General features: G+C 44.7%; 1 protein-coding gene across 5 annotated transcripts in view; it reads left to right on the plus strand.

The window, feature by feature from the left end:
• Nucleotides 1-2,256: 2,256 nt before the first annotated feature.
• USP25 (ubiquitin specific peptidase 25) overlaps nt 2,257-13,578 on the plus strand; it is a 96,916-nt gene continuing 85,594 nt past the window's right edge. For all 5 annotated transcript variants that reach the window (XM_074599739.1, XM_074599749.1, XM_074599759.1 and 2 more), the window contains exon 1: nt 2,257-2,534. In XM_074599739.1, coding sequence (XP_074455840.1) covers nt 2,490-2,534 — 45 coding nt within the window. In that variant the 5' untranslated portion in view covers nt 2,257-2,489. The remainder of the gene's footprint in view (nt 2,535-13,578) is intronic.

The following is a 13,578-nucleotide window of genomic DNA, read 5'->3' on the forward strand; positions in this document are numbered from 1 at the left end:
AACTCCATTCTGCCTGGTTTCCAGCAACACCATATGTACGACAGAATCCTCATTTGTATGGCTGTGGTTCAGATTATGTCAGTATTTCGATGATAAATCCCTGTCTCAGGAGTGGATTGCTCATGGTTTTTTATTTTTATTTTAAAGAAAGTGAGGAAGGGGAAGATCCCTTTAAAGTGATAATTTTGTTGCTGGGGGTGAGGGGAGGAGCAGGAGAGGAATTCAATGGAAGATTATACTTTGTCACCCTCTCCTGATTTGAGGTGAATTGGACAAAAAGTAAAATTTCCTTGCAGCACTTTCTTTTTGGACACATTCTATCTGTCAGGGAAGCTACTCGTTTGAGTTAAATGAAACAGAGAAAAGACTTGAAAAAATTACTGCAAGACAAATGTATTTAAAAAAAAAAGCAAATATTTTCAAATAATATAAACAATAGCTTTGATGAAAATTATCTGAACGCAAATAGTGCAGCATATATCAAAAACAGTGTAGAAGCTGTAAAATTGCATGAGAAAAAGCATGACTAAATATTGGAAGAGAAGGGCAGAAGAATTGATCTAGCACTCTTGCACAGCATTGTAACAGAAAACTTTTCATAAAAAAAAACCCCAAACTCCTCCTGCTATCTTTCTTACATGTAGACGTCAGTCTGAGCAGAGATAATTTCTGCTCTTATCCCCAGAAAAGTAATTTGCAAGCCATTTCTGATCTCATTATATTATCAGTGTAGTTTCTTGTCTTTTGCACAATAAATTGTCTTTTGCACAATAAATTCTTTGGGAACATTAATTTTAAAAATCGCCTTGTATATTGCAGCACAAAAGGCAAAAAACATTAAAACCGATATCATCTCTGAGCAACAAACCTTAGAAGAGCAAATATTGATCAAATTGCAACACCTCCTGCACAGAAGCTACAGTGAAATGAGGCACTGCTTGCGGGTTGTCACGAGCTGTGCAAAAATTGGTCTTTTACTTAAAGTCCAGGATCTTGCAGTGACGTTATTAGCTGATAATCCCAGTTTTAAAAAGATTCATGCTCTGCTGTGAGGAGAGGGTGGAATTGAGTTACAGAGTCGTAAATGCTGAGGCTCTGTGTGACTGATGAGCAGTAGCCACAGTTCGTGTCGCTGCATGAGGCTCCCAGCTCGTGATTTTTAGACTCTAGGGGCTAGCAGAGCCCTGCTGCCGCTCCTCAGCTTTTCCCACCGGCCGAGCTTCGCCAGCGTGACACACCTCACCGGGACGCAGCCACCGCTTAACGGTGCTGCCATCCCAAACGCGGGGTGGGCTCCTCTGCTGCCCTTCGCCGGCTGCTGATGAAACGCGTTCGGACGAGCCGGCACCCCCGGGACTTTCCAAGCCTGGCTTTCTCCTCCTTGTGCCGATGCCCAAAGCCGAGTCCTTCCCCTCCCTTTCCCTTCGCTCCCCAGAGCGGAGCGACAGAGGGACAACCTTTCCCCACACCGTTGAGCTGCGGTGCCAAAATTCCGAGACCCGACACCCTCCCCACGCCTCTTTAATCAGCAGTGAAATAGTGAAGGACGTTCCCCTTTAATTAGAACGCTGAATACCTCCACCTCACCCAGCTAAACCTAAGCGTGTGTGGGGGGGGTAGATCTGCAACTTTAGGTGCCGTTTGGTGCTAAGGTCTGTTGTCGCCAGGAGCGCTGGAAATGGGTCAGAAATCTCCCGCAAAACCCCTGGAAAGCGCCGGGCTCTCGAACCCGAAAGACGCTGGTGACTCCCGGGCGGCTGGTGACTGTCGCCCGTGGCCCCCCCGCCCCGGGAGAAGCCCCGCGGCCGGCCCACGCCCCGGCGGGACACAGGGGCCCTCGGTGCCTCCGCCAGACCGGGGCTACGCCGCCGCTTTCCCTGGGGCGGTAGCGCGGCGGGGCTGCCCCTGCCAGGGCCGGAGGGGAGGTCTCGGGGTCCCCCTGGCAGAAGGGCCCGGAGGTGGCGGGGCTCGGCCGCTCCCCCTGGGGCCAAGGCCAGCCCGCTGCTGTGCCGCGGGGGCGGGCGCCGCCGCCAAGATGGAGGCGGCGGGTGTAAAAACCGCTGGGAAGGGTAGCGGCGTCCGGCGAGCGGGACCGGGGGCAGCCGCCGCCGCCACCGCGGCGGGGGGCTCCGCCCGGGGCAGGTGCGTGGGGCGGCGCCGCTGCCGGGCCGGGCCAGGCCGGGCCGAGTAGATCCGAGGGCGGGGCCGGCGGCGTGCTGGGCGCTCCTGGCAGGCTGGGCGGGGGCGGCCGCGCTGGGAGTGACAGCGGGGCCTGAGCGGATCCGCGCTGCCCCATGGCGGCCGCCCGCCTCGGCGGCCCGCCCGCCTGGCGGTGAGTCGGGCTCCCCCTCCCGCCCCTCCTCCGCCGCTGCCGCCGCCTCCGCCTCCTGCTCCGCTCGCCCAGCCCGGGCCCGGCCCAGCCGCTGCCGCACGGCGCCGCCGCCGTCGCCCGCCGAGCCCGGGGCGCAGCCGGGAGCCGTGCGGGGGCCATGACGGTGGAGCAGAACGTGCTGCAGCCCGGCGGCGCCGCCAAGGTGAGACACCGGCACGGCATAGCTCGTCCTGGCCCGCCTGCTGCGCCAGGGCCCGGCCTGGCAGCCGGCTGCGCGCCCCTCGCCGCCTCCCTGCCCGCCGGCCTCGCCCGGGCCTGGGCCCCCCCACCCCCGCGGCTGCTCCTTCCCTGCGCGGCCCCCGCGGGCGGCCCCCGCCCCGCCGGCAACTTTTCCACCCTGCAACGGGGGCGCAGCCCCCCTCCCGCCGCCTCCCGGGCCCGTGGGAAGCTTCCCCCGGGCGAGGAAGAGGCGAGGGGGGACCCGGCCTTCCCCGCGGCGCGGCGGCCTCTCCCGGGCCCCCCGCCGCTTCAGCACCGGGCTGGGGCCGGAGCCACCGCCGAGCCGCTGGGGGGGAAGTGCGATGGGGAGTGGGGGGGCCGCCGTAACCCCGGCCCAGCTTCCCCCGGGTCGGGCCGGGTCCCCCCGCCAGCGGCTCGGGGGTGACCCGCCGCTCCCCGGGCTGGGCCGGCGCCGGGGCCCCGGGCGGGCCTGTTGCACTTTGCGGGGAGGGGGGAGCGGCGCGTCGGTGAGGTCCCGCCCGAGCCCCCGGTGCGGTCCCCGGGAAGGGGAGGGGATGCTGCAAATGCACGGCGTGAGCCTCCTCCTGCATGCCCCGGCATCCCTCCTCCTGCCCCGGCATCCCTCCTGCCTGCCGGGGGGCAGCGGCGTTTCCAGCCTGTGACACACGGCTCTCTCCCTGGAGTGCAAAAAAAAAAAAAAAGTGCTGGATTTAGGGAGCCGTATTATAACGTGCAGCGTGAAATGGGGTGAAGCAAACGGCAGCGCTTCTGAATCTTTTGCTGTGCAGCAGGAGTTGCTGGAAAATGTTTCTCTGTCAAAAAAAAAAGGAAACCTTCTAAAGCTCTTCTTTGCTTGAAGTGCACTGGCAGGAGAAAAAGAAACCTTTTTTTTTTTAATTTTTTAAAGGTAACTGTTGTTTGTTAATGCAACTGTTCTGGTTGTGACTGCCTCTTCTTCCTTTTTTTTTTTTTTTAAGGCTTGTGATGCTTTTATAAAAGAATAAAGGTATATTTGCTTTGGTATAGTCAGTGTGGAAATTAAATGGCTCCAGTCGTAAGAGTGGACAGTGGGAAGGTGGTGATTAAAGTATAATTGGTTGAAGTGGTACAACTTAGATTGAAGAAGCTCATTTGGAGGGAGAGGCATGTCTCGTCAGAGACTGCTATCATAGTTGGAAGTACTTAGCGCTGATTTTGGCCGCTTCAGCAGGAAGGCAAGGGCTGACCCGACTAATTTGGTCTGTTGGTTCCTCAGTCAGTGGTGCTTTGAACTGAGGTGTGCTAGCAAGAGTTTTGCTGCCAGGTCCCATGTGATGTGTGTGTCTCCTGTGTTTAACAACTTCATTTCTTGCTGCTGCACACCTGACAGCTTTTGTGAGCGAGGTTATCTTGTACAAAACCTGTTGTTGATGGTTTACTTAAATATTCCTTAATTATTATATCGGATACTCTGTTATGCAATACTTGGTAGGTGCTGGTCAGAGCTGCCTGTTTGCGCTTTCTGTCAGTAATTCTGAAGAAGAAATGTTAGCTTTCAGCTAAACTACTGCTTGCAGCTTGGTAGTTCAGGATTACTTTAGTTTCAAATTGAGCATAGGTTTAAAGGGTGGCTGGAGATTGATTGTGGTAGATCCATACTGCAGTAAAATGAAAAAAAATAATGAGCAATAATTCTAAAGTTGTAGTCGGCACCTACAGATGGTGATTACTTGCCTAAGTATCTAGACAAACTGTATAAAATAACAGATGTTTTTCATGGCAGGGATTTTCTTTTTTTATTTCTGTTGAATCATCTGATTATTATATTATCTGAAACTCCTTGTTACCTACTTTATCCCTAATTGCATGCTGAGGGGAGGGGGGAGGAAGTCCAGTCTTGAGAATGTTTAGCAACAAAGTATTACTTGACTCCAAAGCAAGTATCTCATTGGTTAGTGAGATTAAAGGATAGTTAAATGGATCACAAACTTTAACGTTGTTCAGCTTATTTGCATGTAAGAAGAAAAATAGTGAAGGTACAGTGGCCTGATCCACAGTTAAAAAGCGGAGAGGTTACTATACCAGGAAGTCATCGTCTTCCCTCAAAAGAAGAAAATCCCATGCTCCATGAATAACAAGAGTTTGTTCTGGAGACCTCAAAGTTTGTCATGATTGTTTTCTGTTAGTGTGAAGAAACCACATACAAGCAGAAATATATTGGATTTCCAAGAGATGCCTGAGTCATCAGCATACCTTATTCAGAATTGTGGTTCCCAACATTGTTCATCAGATGTTTTCTTACTGTCATACAGGAAGTATGTGTCAAACTTCAGCAGTACTTGGAGATGTCGGTTTGTATTAATAAATGCTCTAACTACAAACAGCCCATTTCCCACTGAAGCTATCTTTAGTTTATTGTGTACTTAAGGCATCTGGATAGGGTCAAATGAAACTCTTTCTTTCATGTTTACTGGTCATCTTGACTCCTAGTTAAAACTTGTAATTTATCTCCTGAAGCAAATAATTAGTCATGTTACTGTCATTGCTTGCAGCTCTTGTGTGCTTCTCTGTCGTCATTAGGTGTCTATAGGTTATCTGTAACATTCATATTAAGACTAAAGGATATGAATAAAGGTAAATGTCCTGGGAAGTTAAAAAAAAAAAAAAAGTAGCTTCTGGTATTGCCCTATCTGTATTTCCATCCAGTAAAATACTTTTTGTCAGGCGTTTAGCTGCTGAAGAGCTGAGGCATTTTTGTTGCAGGATTCCCAGTACTCCAGGCAGTCCTGCACTGCTGCTGTGGGGACAACTTGCACTGGTGCACATTTACGTTGATTTTTCTCCTGGAGGAACACCATCCCGGGCTTCCTCTCATGCTGCGCAGACCCTTCCCTCATCCAGTGTCCCTTAAACAGCGGGGTCACCAACAGGGGCTGGGGCGAATGGTGATTTCTCTAGTAATTGGAAGAAAAGATGTGGAGAGGTCATACGTGTTTCAGCAGTGTCTCAGCTCTAACAAATAATTCTTGTGACGGTCATCTCAGAACAGCAGATTGAAGAAGCTGGGTTTTAAAGGGTGACACTTAGCTGCCCTTTCAGCAATGTGTATTATCAAGTTCTACTGCTTCTGGAGAGAGACGGAGTGTTGGTTGATACATGGATTTAAAGTCTGTTTTATCTGTCCTTCGGTTTCCCACACCCACTGTTATTTCAGACCTGTGATTCAGCAGCATATTGGCAGTGTAATCACAGGAATAGTAGCATAAAGTTAGGTGTGTCAGCTCAGCTCTTTTGTGCTTCTTTTGAAAAAAAAAAAACAACACAACAAAACCTCCACACCTTTAAGGATATTTACCACTTGAAATAATGCATAGCTAAAAGCAAGGTCTAATACTACTTACTTCCTCTCCTTTGCTTTTGGAGTAGTAAGGAGAAAATTGTGCTAGCTCACCTGTGTGCTTCTGCTCTGCTTGTCTCGTGTATTTGATGTACTTATTGAAAGAGTTAGTTAATAATATGGTACTGACTGCTTTTCTTTCCTGAAAGCAATAGCCACTAACTTCTTAATAACGCTGTAGCTGTTCATACAGAAGATGATACAGTCATATGTCTCCAACAAACGAAATAGGGATGTTGGTGCAGTCCTGAATGGCAGGAGGTGATCACAAGGAATATCTACTGAGGAGTTGGTATGCAAGGCAGGTATTTTGGGAGTTGTGCTCATTTTTTTTTTTTATCATCTTGGTAGGTGACAACCTTCCAAGGATACAGCCTTTATAATCTTTGTGTTTTGATCAGTTGAGTTCAGGGTTTCCTGACCGACTGTTTGCCCTGGTGGATCCAAGAGGCTGCAGGCTCCTGCTGTCATCATGCAGCCAGAGCTGCTCTTGCCTGTGACCAACACGCAGGTGTGCTCCTGTATCTGTGAAATGCACCCTGGGTCGTGTAATGAGGGTGGGTGACACATCTCCCTGCGAACGGGCAGCCTGTGTTCAGACTGTGTGGCAGGCAGGCTCCTTGCGTGGTGGGCTTGAATATTGGGGGGTTATACCTGCTGCTGCTCTTATGAAAAGTGTTTATATACCTCTTTTGGCCAGAATGAGCAGAATAACCAGACTGGTTTACTGAAAGTGTTTGCACCAACTACTAAGTAATTTGCAAAAATTATTTGAAATGCTGTGAAGTTGTGCTTTTAGATATAAGCATCTTGTTATGAATTAAAAAAAGAAGTTAATAAAAGAAAAAGCGCTTGTATTGCTTGTAGTTACACCTTCTACAGAGATTCCTGTTTGTATTTTCTAAAAGCTAGAGCAAGGTGCAAAGGTCAGTGGTTCAGAGTAATTTTGAAAGCCCTTGTCAGGCTGGTATGCTGAATGCCTTCTGGTTTTGTGAATGTTCTGATGAATTTTGGTGGGAGAGGGCGTGTGTGTGTGTGTGGTTAGGGGTGTGTTGTTTTTTTTTTTTAGTAGCTATGCAATCCTGCTGAATCTTGGAATTTTTTTTATTGGTATAGTATGGTATGAACGTACACATTTCTCAAACCTTTAATAGCAGTTTAAAACCTGTTGCATTCTAGAAAACCTTTCACAAAAGTTACGTAATGATTTTGATGGTGGTAGCAGGAGTTTACAACTATAGTACTACCACTGGCATCTATCTGAAATAAGTCTTTAAATATCTTTTGGTCCACACCTTGAAAGAAAAATAGTGCTTCAGAATATGAAAATATGAGGTTTATACATTTTCCTGTTAGCCTTTTGTAATATTATTATTTTAAAATATCTTTAGTACTTCCTAAACAACAACAAAAAAAAACCCAACAAAACCCAACATATTTTTAGACTAATGCTATATCTACAGCTACTAGGAGTGGCACCTACAAAAGATGACAAAACCCATCAGCTTCTAGGAAAAGGTCATAAAGCAAATTACCCATGTCTCAAAATAGAAAAATATTTCACATTTTTGAAAGTGCTTTGTAAAGATAAGTGTGAGGATAATTGAACAGTTGCTTTTCTTGCACTCTTATGCCTGAAAAGATATGTTACAGCAGGAAGTAGCATCTCGCTAATCCTGTGAATTCAGTTGTTGTTCACAGACTTCTCTAACTGGAATGAAAAATAGAATGAAAGATACATTTATACGTTTTCTGTCCTGTTTTGGATAAATCTTCTTTTCTTCCTGGCTGAAGAGCACACCCAAGTGTTGACAGTCCCATTATTCAGTTAGCGAGAAGGTGCCTCCATAACTTTGGTGATGTGCATGGTTGGGTTGAGGGTCACCCTGGGTGCTGGGCGCTGATCCAGCAGCCGAGTTGTTAAATTGACTTGATGCCCCAGCCGACCTGAAGGTTGTTGTCTCAGGCTGGGCCGAGGTCCTTGCAGAACTATCTGGGAGGTGTCTAACCCATATGCATCACCCATGCCAGGAATTGCTGCATCAGTCAGCCCTGTACGGCCGTTGCTGGCGGTGACAGTGATGTGGGTGGGGGGGAATTATTCAGGCACCCAGGGGTGCTTCTAGGGTTCCTTTATGTTTTATTGCTCTTAGATTTCTGTAGTGAAGATGCTGACTTGCAATTCCCAGCTGGTCATCTGGCAAAAGCTAAGAGTGAAACGTGACATTCCTGGTATTCCTTAGCATAAAAAGTAAACAAAAGCGTAAAAGCATTGTCTTCACTTAACGTGTTTTCATGTAGGAATAAATTCCTTTAAAAGACCGACTTTTTGGTTTTGTTTGTTGTGGTTTGTTTTTTTTTTTTTTTAAATTATTGACTTCTTGTCTTTCTTATAAAACAGAGCTCTTAAAAATCTGAGGAGGGCATGCGTGTGTGTTGCCAGGACCTGGACCGAGGCAGGAAAGTTTTTCTGCTTTCACTGAGTAGGAAAGCTACACGTGTGGGAGCAGCTGTTCTGGGAAACGAAAGTATCCTGAGCGCTTTCACTTTCTAGTTCTCTTGTGATAACCAGTGTGATTATGAAAGGGCGGGAAGGTTGCACTGAGTCCCAATAAAGGTTTGTGTGTGTGTGTGTGTTGGGGTTCTTTGTGTTTGGTTTCGTGTTTTTGTTTTGTTTAATTTTATTTAGATGGATGTGTTAAAACTTCCCCACCAAAGCCCAGTGACTCAGTTACTGATGCGATGGTCTTTAGTCAGCAGATAGACACCTGTAGTCTGAGAGCATTCAGCTTCTCAGGAGGGGGCTGTTGGCTCCTGCCTGGGGTAGCAGCATAGCATCACGATGCAAATAACAAGCCAGAGTATTAGGTGACTAATGCAGGAGAGGCTGTTGTGACAGCATATTTCTAAATGATTTTATGAATGCAGGGTAGACTTCAGTCTTTTTTTTTTTTTTTTTCCCATTAGGAAGTAAAGACTGCTTGTATGAGCTGATGATTACATTTCATCAGTTGGGGTGCTGTTAAAGAAGTCAGCCACTGCCAAGAGTAGAAAATATTTGACTGGAGCGAATATTAGTTCGGTTTCACTAGTTCAGTGAAACTAATATAACTCGCATGTGACTTCTGCCAGAGAGCTAAGTGTGCAATAAATGGGGCGGTAACTCCTCCCATTCACTTCGGGACTGTGATATGTGCAAAGTTCTGGTTCATGAGTGGTCAAGTATAATTAATAAGGAAATTAATAAGGAAAAGCTAGTACTGTGAATCACAATAGTTAGTTGCATGTAAAACTATGCAAAATTGAAACTTGTTTTACGAATTCTTACTGTTTTTTATTATTGAAAAACAGAGAGAAAATACAGTGACAAAGTAATCTAAAGCTGTGAGGCTGAGGTAAAGATGCGGTGGTGAGCTGCTTTCCTGCTGAACAGGATAGCGGGGGCATGCCTTGCATGATGGTACAGACTCGGGCTCTGCGCCAAGTTGAAGGAAACACTTTTTCCTGTTTCCTGCATCAGGTTGGCAAAGGGCGTCTCTTGCTATTCTTTGTGAACACTTGTAACTCTTAATTTGGCAACACAGTCTTCTGAACAGCGCATGTCAGGGTTTTTTTTTTGTGTTACCTTACATTAATGCTGTGCTGAATATACATGTTGTTATAAGCTGTGGTGTGCCAACACGCCCCAGCCAAACTCACAGGTAGAATGGAGAGCAGCCAGAGTGTGTGCTGTGGCTGAGTACAATCACCATCTAAAATGTTGCTTTCTTACAATGAGAGAGTGCAAATTTTAATGCTGTATTGCAGGCTTTAGATCTATCACTAGATTTTTTCAGCACTTCAAAACTTGCAATACACTAAGGGTTCTACGGACCAGTAACTGAAAACTTTCATGACGCTTCCTTTTGAGTAATCCTGTCCATAGCACCTTTCTGCTCTGTGTTACCATCCCAGTTTTCAGAAGCAAATAAAGGCAATGTAAGTCTGTCTCTTTGCTGCAGTGGGTTCCACCTCCCTGCCTGGACATTCGGGACAAGTACGCCGGTCTGTGACCTGGAGTGGCAGAGGTGTGCTGCCTTCTGCTGATGAAACCTGCAGGGCTGGATCTTCTGATTGAGGGGTGGTTTTAACACACTGAACTATGTAGTAGCTTTCCTGAACGTGGTGCAGAATTTGTGGTTTTAGGCTTTAACAGGAATGAGATGTTAAGCAACATTTTGAGTCAATATTATTGTGATTCCGATGAAGTGCTATGAAGGAAGAACTGGGTCCTAAGATGGTGTAAAGGACAGATAACACAAAATGTTGCGAGTAGGACACTGATAACTTCAGACATCTGTGGCAGGCTTTGCGAGTTCTTGTCTATTTAGTTATGGACCGGTTTTCCATGTATTTAGTAACATCATTACTTCCAAGCATTCAAAAACAATGAAAATATTTAATCTATTTACACGTAGACTTTTGCAATTTAAGAAGGCGCTGATTTGTGGGTTGTTTTTTTTCAGTTAGGTTTCATTTTCATTCTTTTGAAAATGTCATTAGCTACATACTTTTGCGTTTCTTTGCCATAATGGATGAAATTCAGGAGCATGTTGAAAGCCATCATCGTGAGAGTTTCCCTGAAACCTGATGTTACCTGATGATGGGACTTTAACAGAAACAGCACTGTTGTGAAAAGTGACAACACTGAGTATTCAAAGTTTCAATGTAGCTCTCTGAAGTAAGGATGTTGGAGAGGTGGAATCCAAAGAACATGCGGTGTGGAACAGCTTGAAGGCCGGAGTGCAACTAGCTTAACTTTGGAAACATCGCCTGACACAGATTTGTGTATGTAAAACACTTCTTTTTTTTTTTTTTTTTTTGGTAAGGCAGCATAAATATCGTTATGCAAATTATAATAAGTGTTATTCTGACATGCACAGCTTTGACTTGAAGCTTTTGTTTATTGTAGGTTTCTGAATTATTTTAACAGGTGCATTCTTGCTGAAAAAAAATAATACCCCGCACAATATTTCTTTTAAAATGTTATCAACTAATTGGCAACAGTCAAGCTTATCAAAGTTTAGGTGTCAAGCAAATGCAGATTGTGTTTATAATATACTTGACTAAAGCTTTTTTTAGCCATCGGGTGAAAGCATATTTTTAAGGTTTAGAGTAAGTACATGTAGACAGAATAATGTATTTAATAAAAGCTTTTCAGAGAGTCATTAGTGTTTTCAAGGCATGATCTGTAGCTATTTAAATTTAATTGACCCTTGTATCTTAACTTTGGTCTAGACAGAATTCATGGAAATTAATGCATGTGATAAAATGGCATTATATGCTTCCTACCAATTGACGTGTCATTATTTCAATTGTGTTGTACTTTATAATCCAGAGGGCTCCTTTTAATTAAGACAGGATGTTCATTTGACATTAGGGTCTGAGTCTGTGATGTTAAGAGTTTTTTTTGATTGTGGATTGCGTAGCTATATTTAATGCCATCTATTGTTTTTGGTGAATAGTGAATGTTAGGCTTGAGTTTGTGAATGGCTTCTGTGATAGCTGTTCTCACAGCTGTATGAGTTAGGTTAATGGTTGGACTTGATGATCTTAAAGGTCTTTTCCAACCTAAATGATTCTATGACTTCAAGAAAAGTCAGATACCTGTGCTGAAAATTTCTATTCTTATTCTCAAACCAAAAACGACTCTTTCTGAATTTCAATAAAATTTCAATTAAAAAAAAAAATCATCTTGAGTAATTGAATTTAGCTGTGTTTTTACTGGGATTAAGCCAGGCAAAAAAAAAAAAAAAAGTGCTGGGTGGATGTTGAAAATAGTATTCATTCACATTCAGGTATATGCTTTGAGGGTGCTTTAAAGTAAGCATCTGGAAAACGCTGGGTAAGCACAGGCATGAGGCATTCTTCATTCTTTTCAGAAGAGGAGGAGATAGCAAGAACAGACTCCTACTCCGCTTTCCTTTTGTGTTCAGTTTCATTTTATTCCTCTGAAAGTTAGCTACTTTGAAAAAGAAATTTCTCCTGGGACCACAGCTGTTGGAAATGTACTTTTTTTTTTTTTTTTTTAAAACAAGTCCCAAAGTGCTCAGGTATAAATGGCCTGGTTAGAAGACTGAATACTATGTATTTCATTGTACACCAGAAATCTTATGACTGAGAAAGCATTTCTGTATTTTGCAGACTTTTAACTTCTGCTTAGTTTTGGTACAGAATCATGGGAAAATATGTGAGAGAAAGGTTTTAATCTTGTATTTTTTTTTTTAAGCTAAATAGCTTTTGAACAGCTTGCAGAATTGCATTCTGCTTCTTGGTATTACCTACGTTCCTATTTGTCAGCTTCTCTTTTTCAAATTCTGCTCGTGTCTTGCATGTAACCTCACCTGTTTGAGGACCATGCTCTTTTCATTTAGAGACTTTCCCACTATCATTTTCTTTCCTTACGTTAGAACCTTTTGATTATTTTGTGGTAGTAATCGGGAAGATTTTTTTGATCCAGGGACCTAAGTTTATAATTTTTTTTATTTTTTTTTAGTGGGGTAGTAGAGTGAAGTCTTCTGTTTCTTGCTGTATTCCTGTACTTGTTTGGAAATTAAAAAATAACCAACGTATTACTGGCAACGTTTAAAAGTTCCCTCCAGTCTTGCATCTGTTTTATGGGACTTGATGCTGAAAGCCCCAGAACATCTCTTGTGATCACCCTGGATGGACCATAATTGTCCCCTCACCTGAAGCTGTCTGGGCTGCTTTTTTGGGTACAGCCTGCTGGTCTGCTGGGTAACCTCTGGATTTATTGATGCTAAAGATGGACAGGTTTCCCCATAGCCACCAGTTCCATCTCTTGCTAACTTGACACGTTTCCTTGAAGCTTTTTCTGGGGCTGATTTAAAGAAGGCTGGTAAATGTGTGTGTGTGCAGTGTACAGACTCTGGCGTGTTGTTGTAGACAAGGGGAGGAATTTGCAGCTGCTTGCCATCTCCAGCAAAGGTGCCAAGGACTCTGTTGCTTTGTGACCTTACTGAGTAGAAAAGGGTTGAAAATCTTGCTACTGGAATTTATTATTTCTGTTGTTTGATGGTGAATGTGTTGGCATAATGCTGCTGCTAGGAAGGCAGCACAGAATTGTAACTTTTTTTATGTTTCAAATTATTTCTCAAAAATGTGAACTCTTCAGAGGAGTCTTTCATATCCCTTTTACTCAGTCAACGTATGAAGTTTCGGATAGGTATGAGGTGATGAAAGATGTCAGAAAGTCACTATTGGTGATACTGCCACCACACCACTGAGACAGGGAAGACTGACAGGGCTAAATGATAACAACTGGCGGTTATAAACCAGAGTTGTAAGGTTCTTGAGTCCATGTCCTAACATATTAGAATATAACATGTTCAGCTTCCTCTGGGAGCTGAGGCAAACGTGCATTTCAATATAAGGTTATTCAAAGCCTGTTAAAAAAGCCACCACCAAAGATCCTCAAGACTTTCTTTTTTTTTTTTCCTCCTTGAAAGAAAATGTCCTAGAAAATTTCTGTTGCCCTCTGTGGAATGCACTGTTGAATTTACTATTTCTTTAATTGTGAGGTAGTAAACTTATATGCTGATCCTCAGTACAAATCTCAGCACCTTTTAAA

The sequence above is a fragment of the Larus michahellis genome, chromosome 1 (assembly GCF_964199755.1).
Source record: "Larus michahellis chromosome 1, bLarMic1.1, whole genome shotgun sequence".
NCBI classification, from domain to species: Eukaryota; Metazoa; Chordata; class Aves; order Charadriiformes; family Laridae; genus Larus; species Larus michahellis.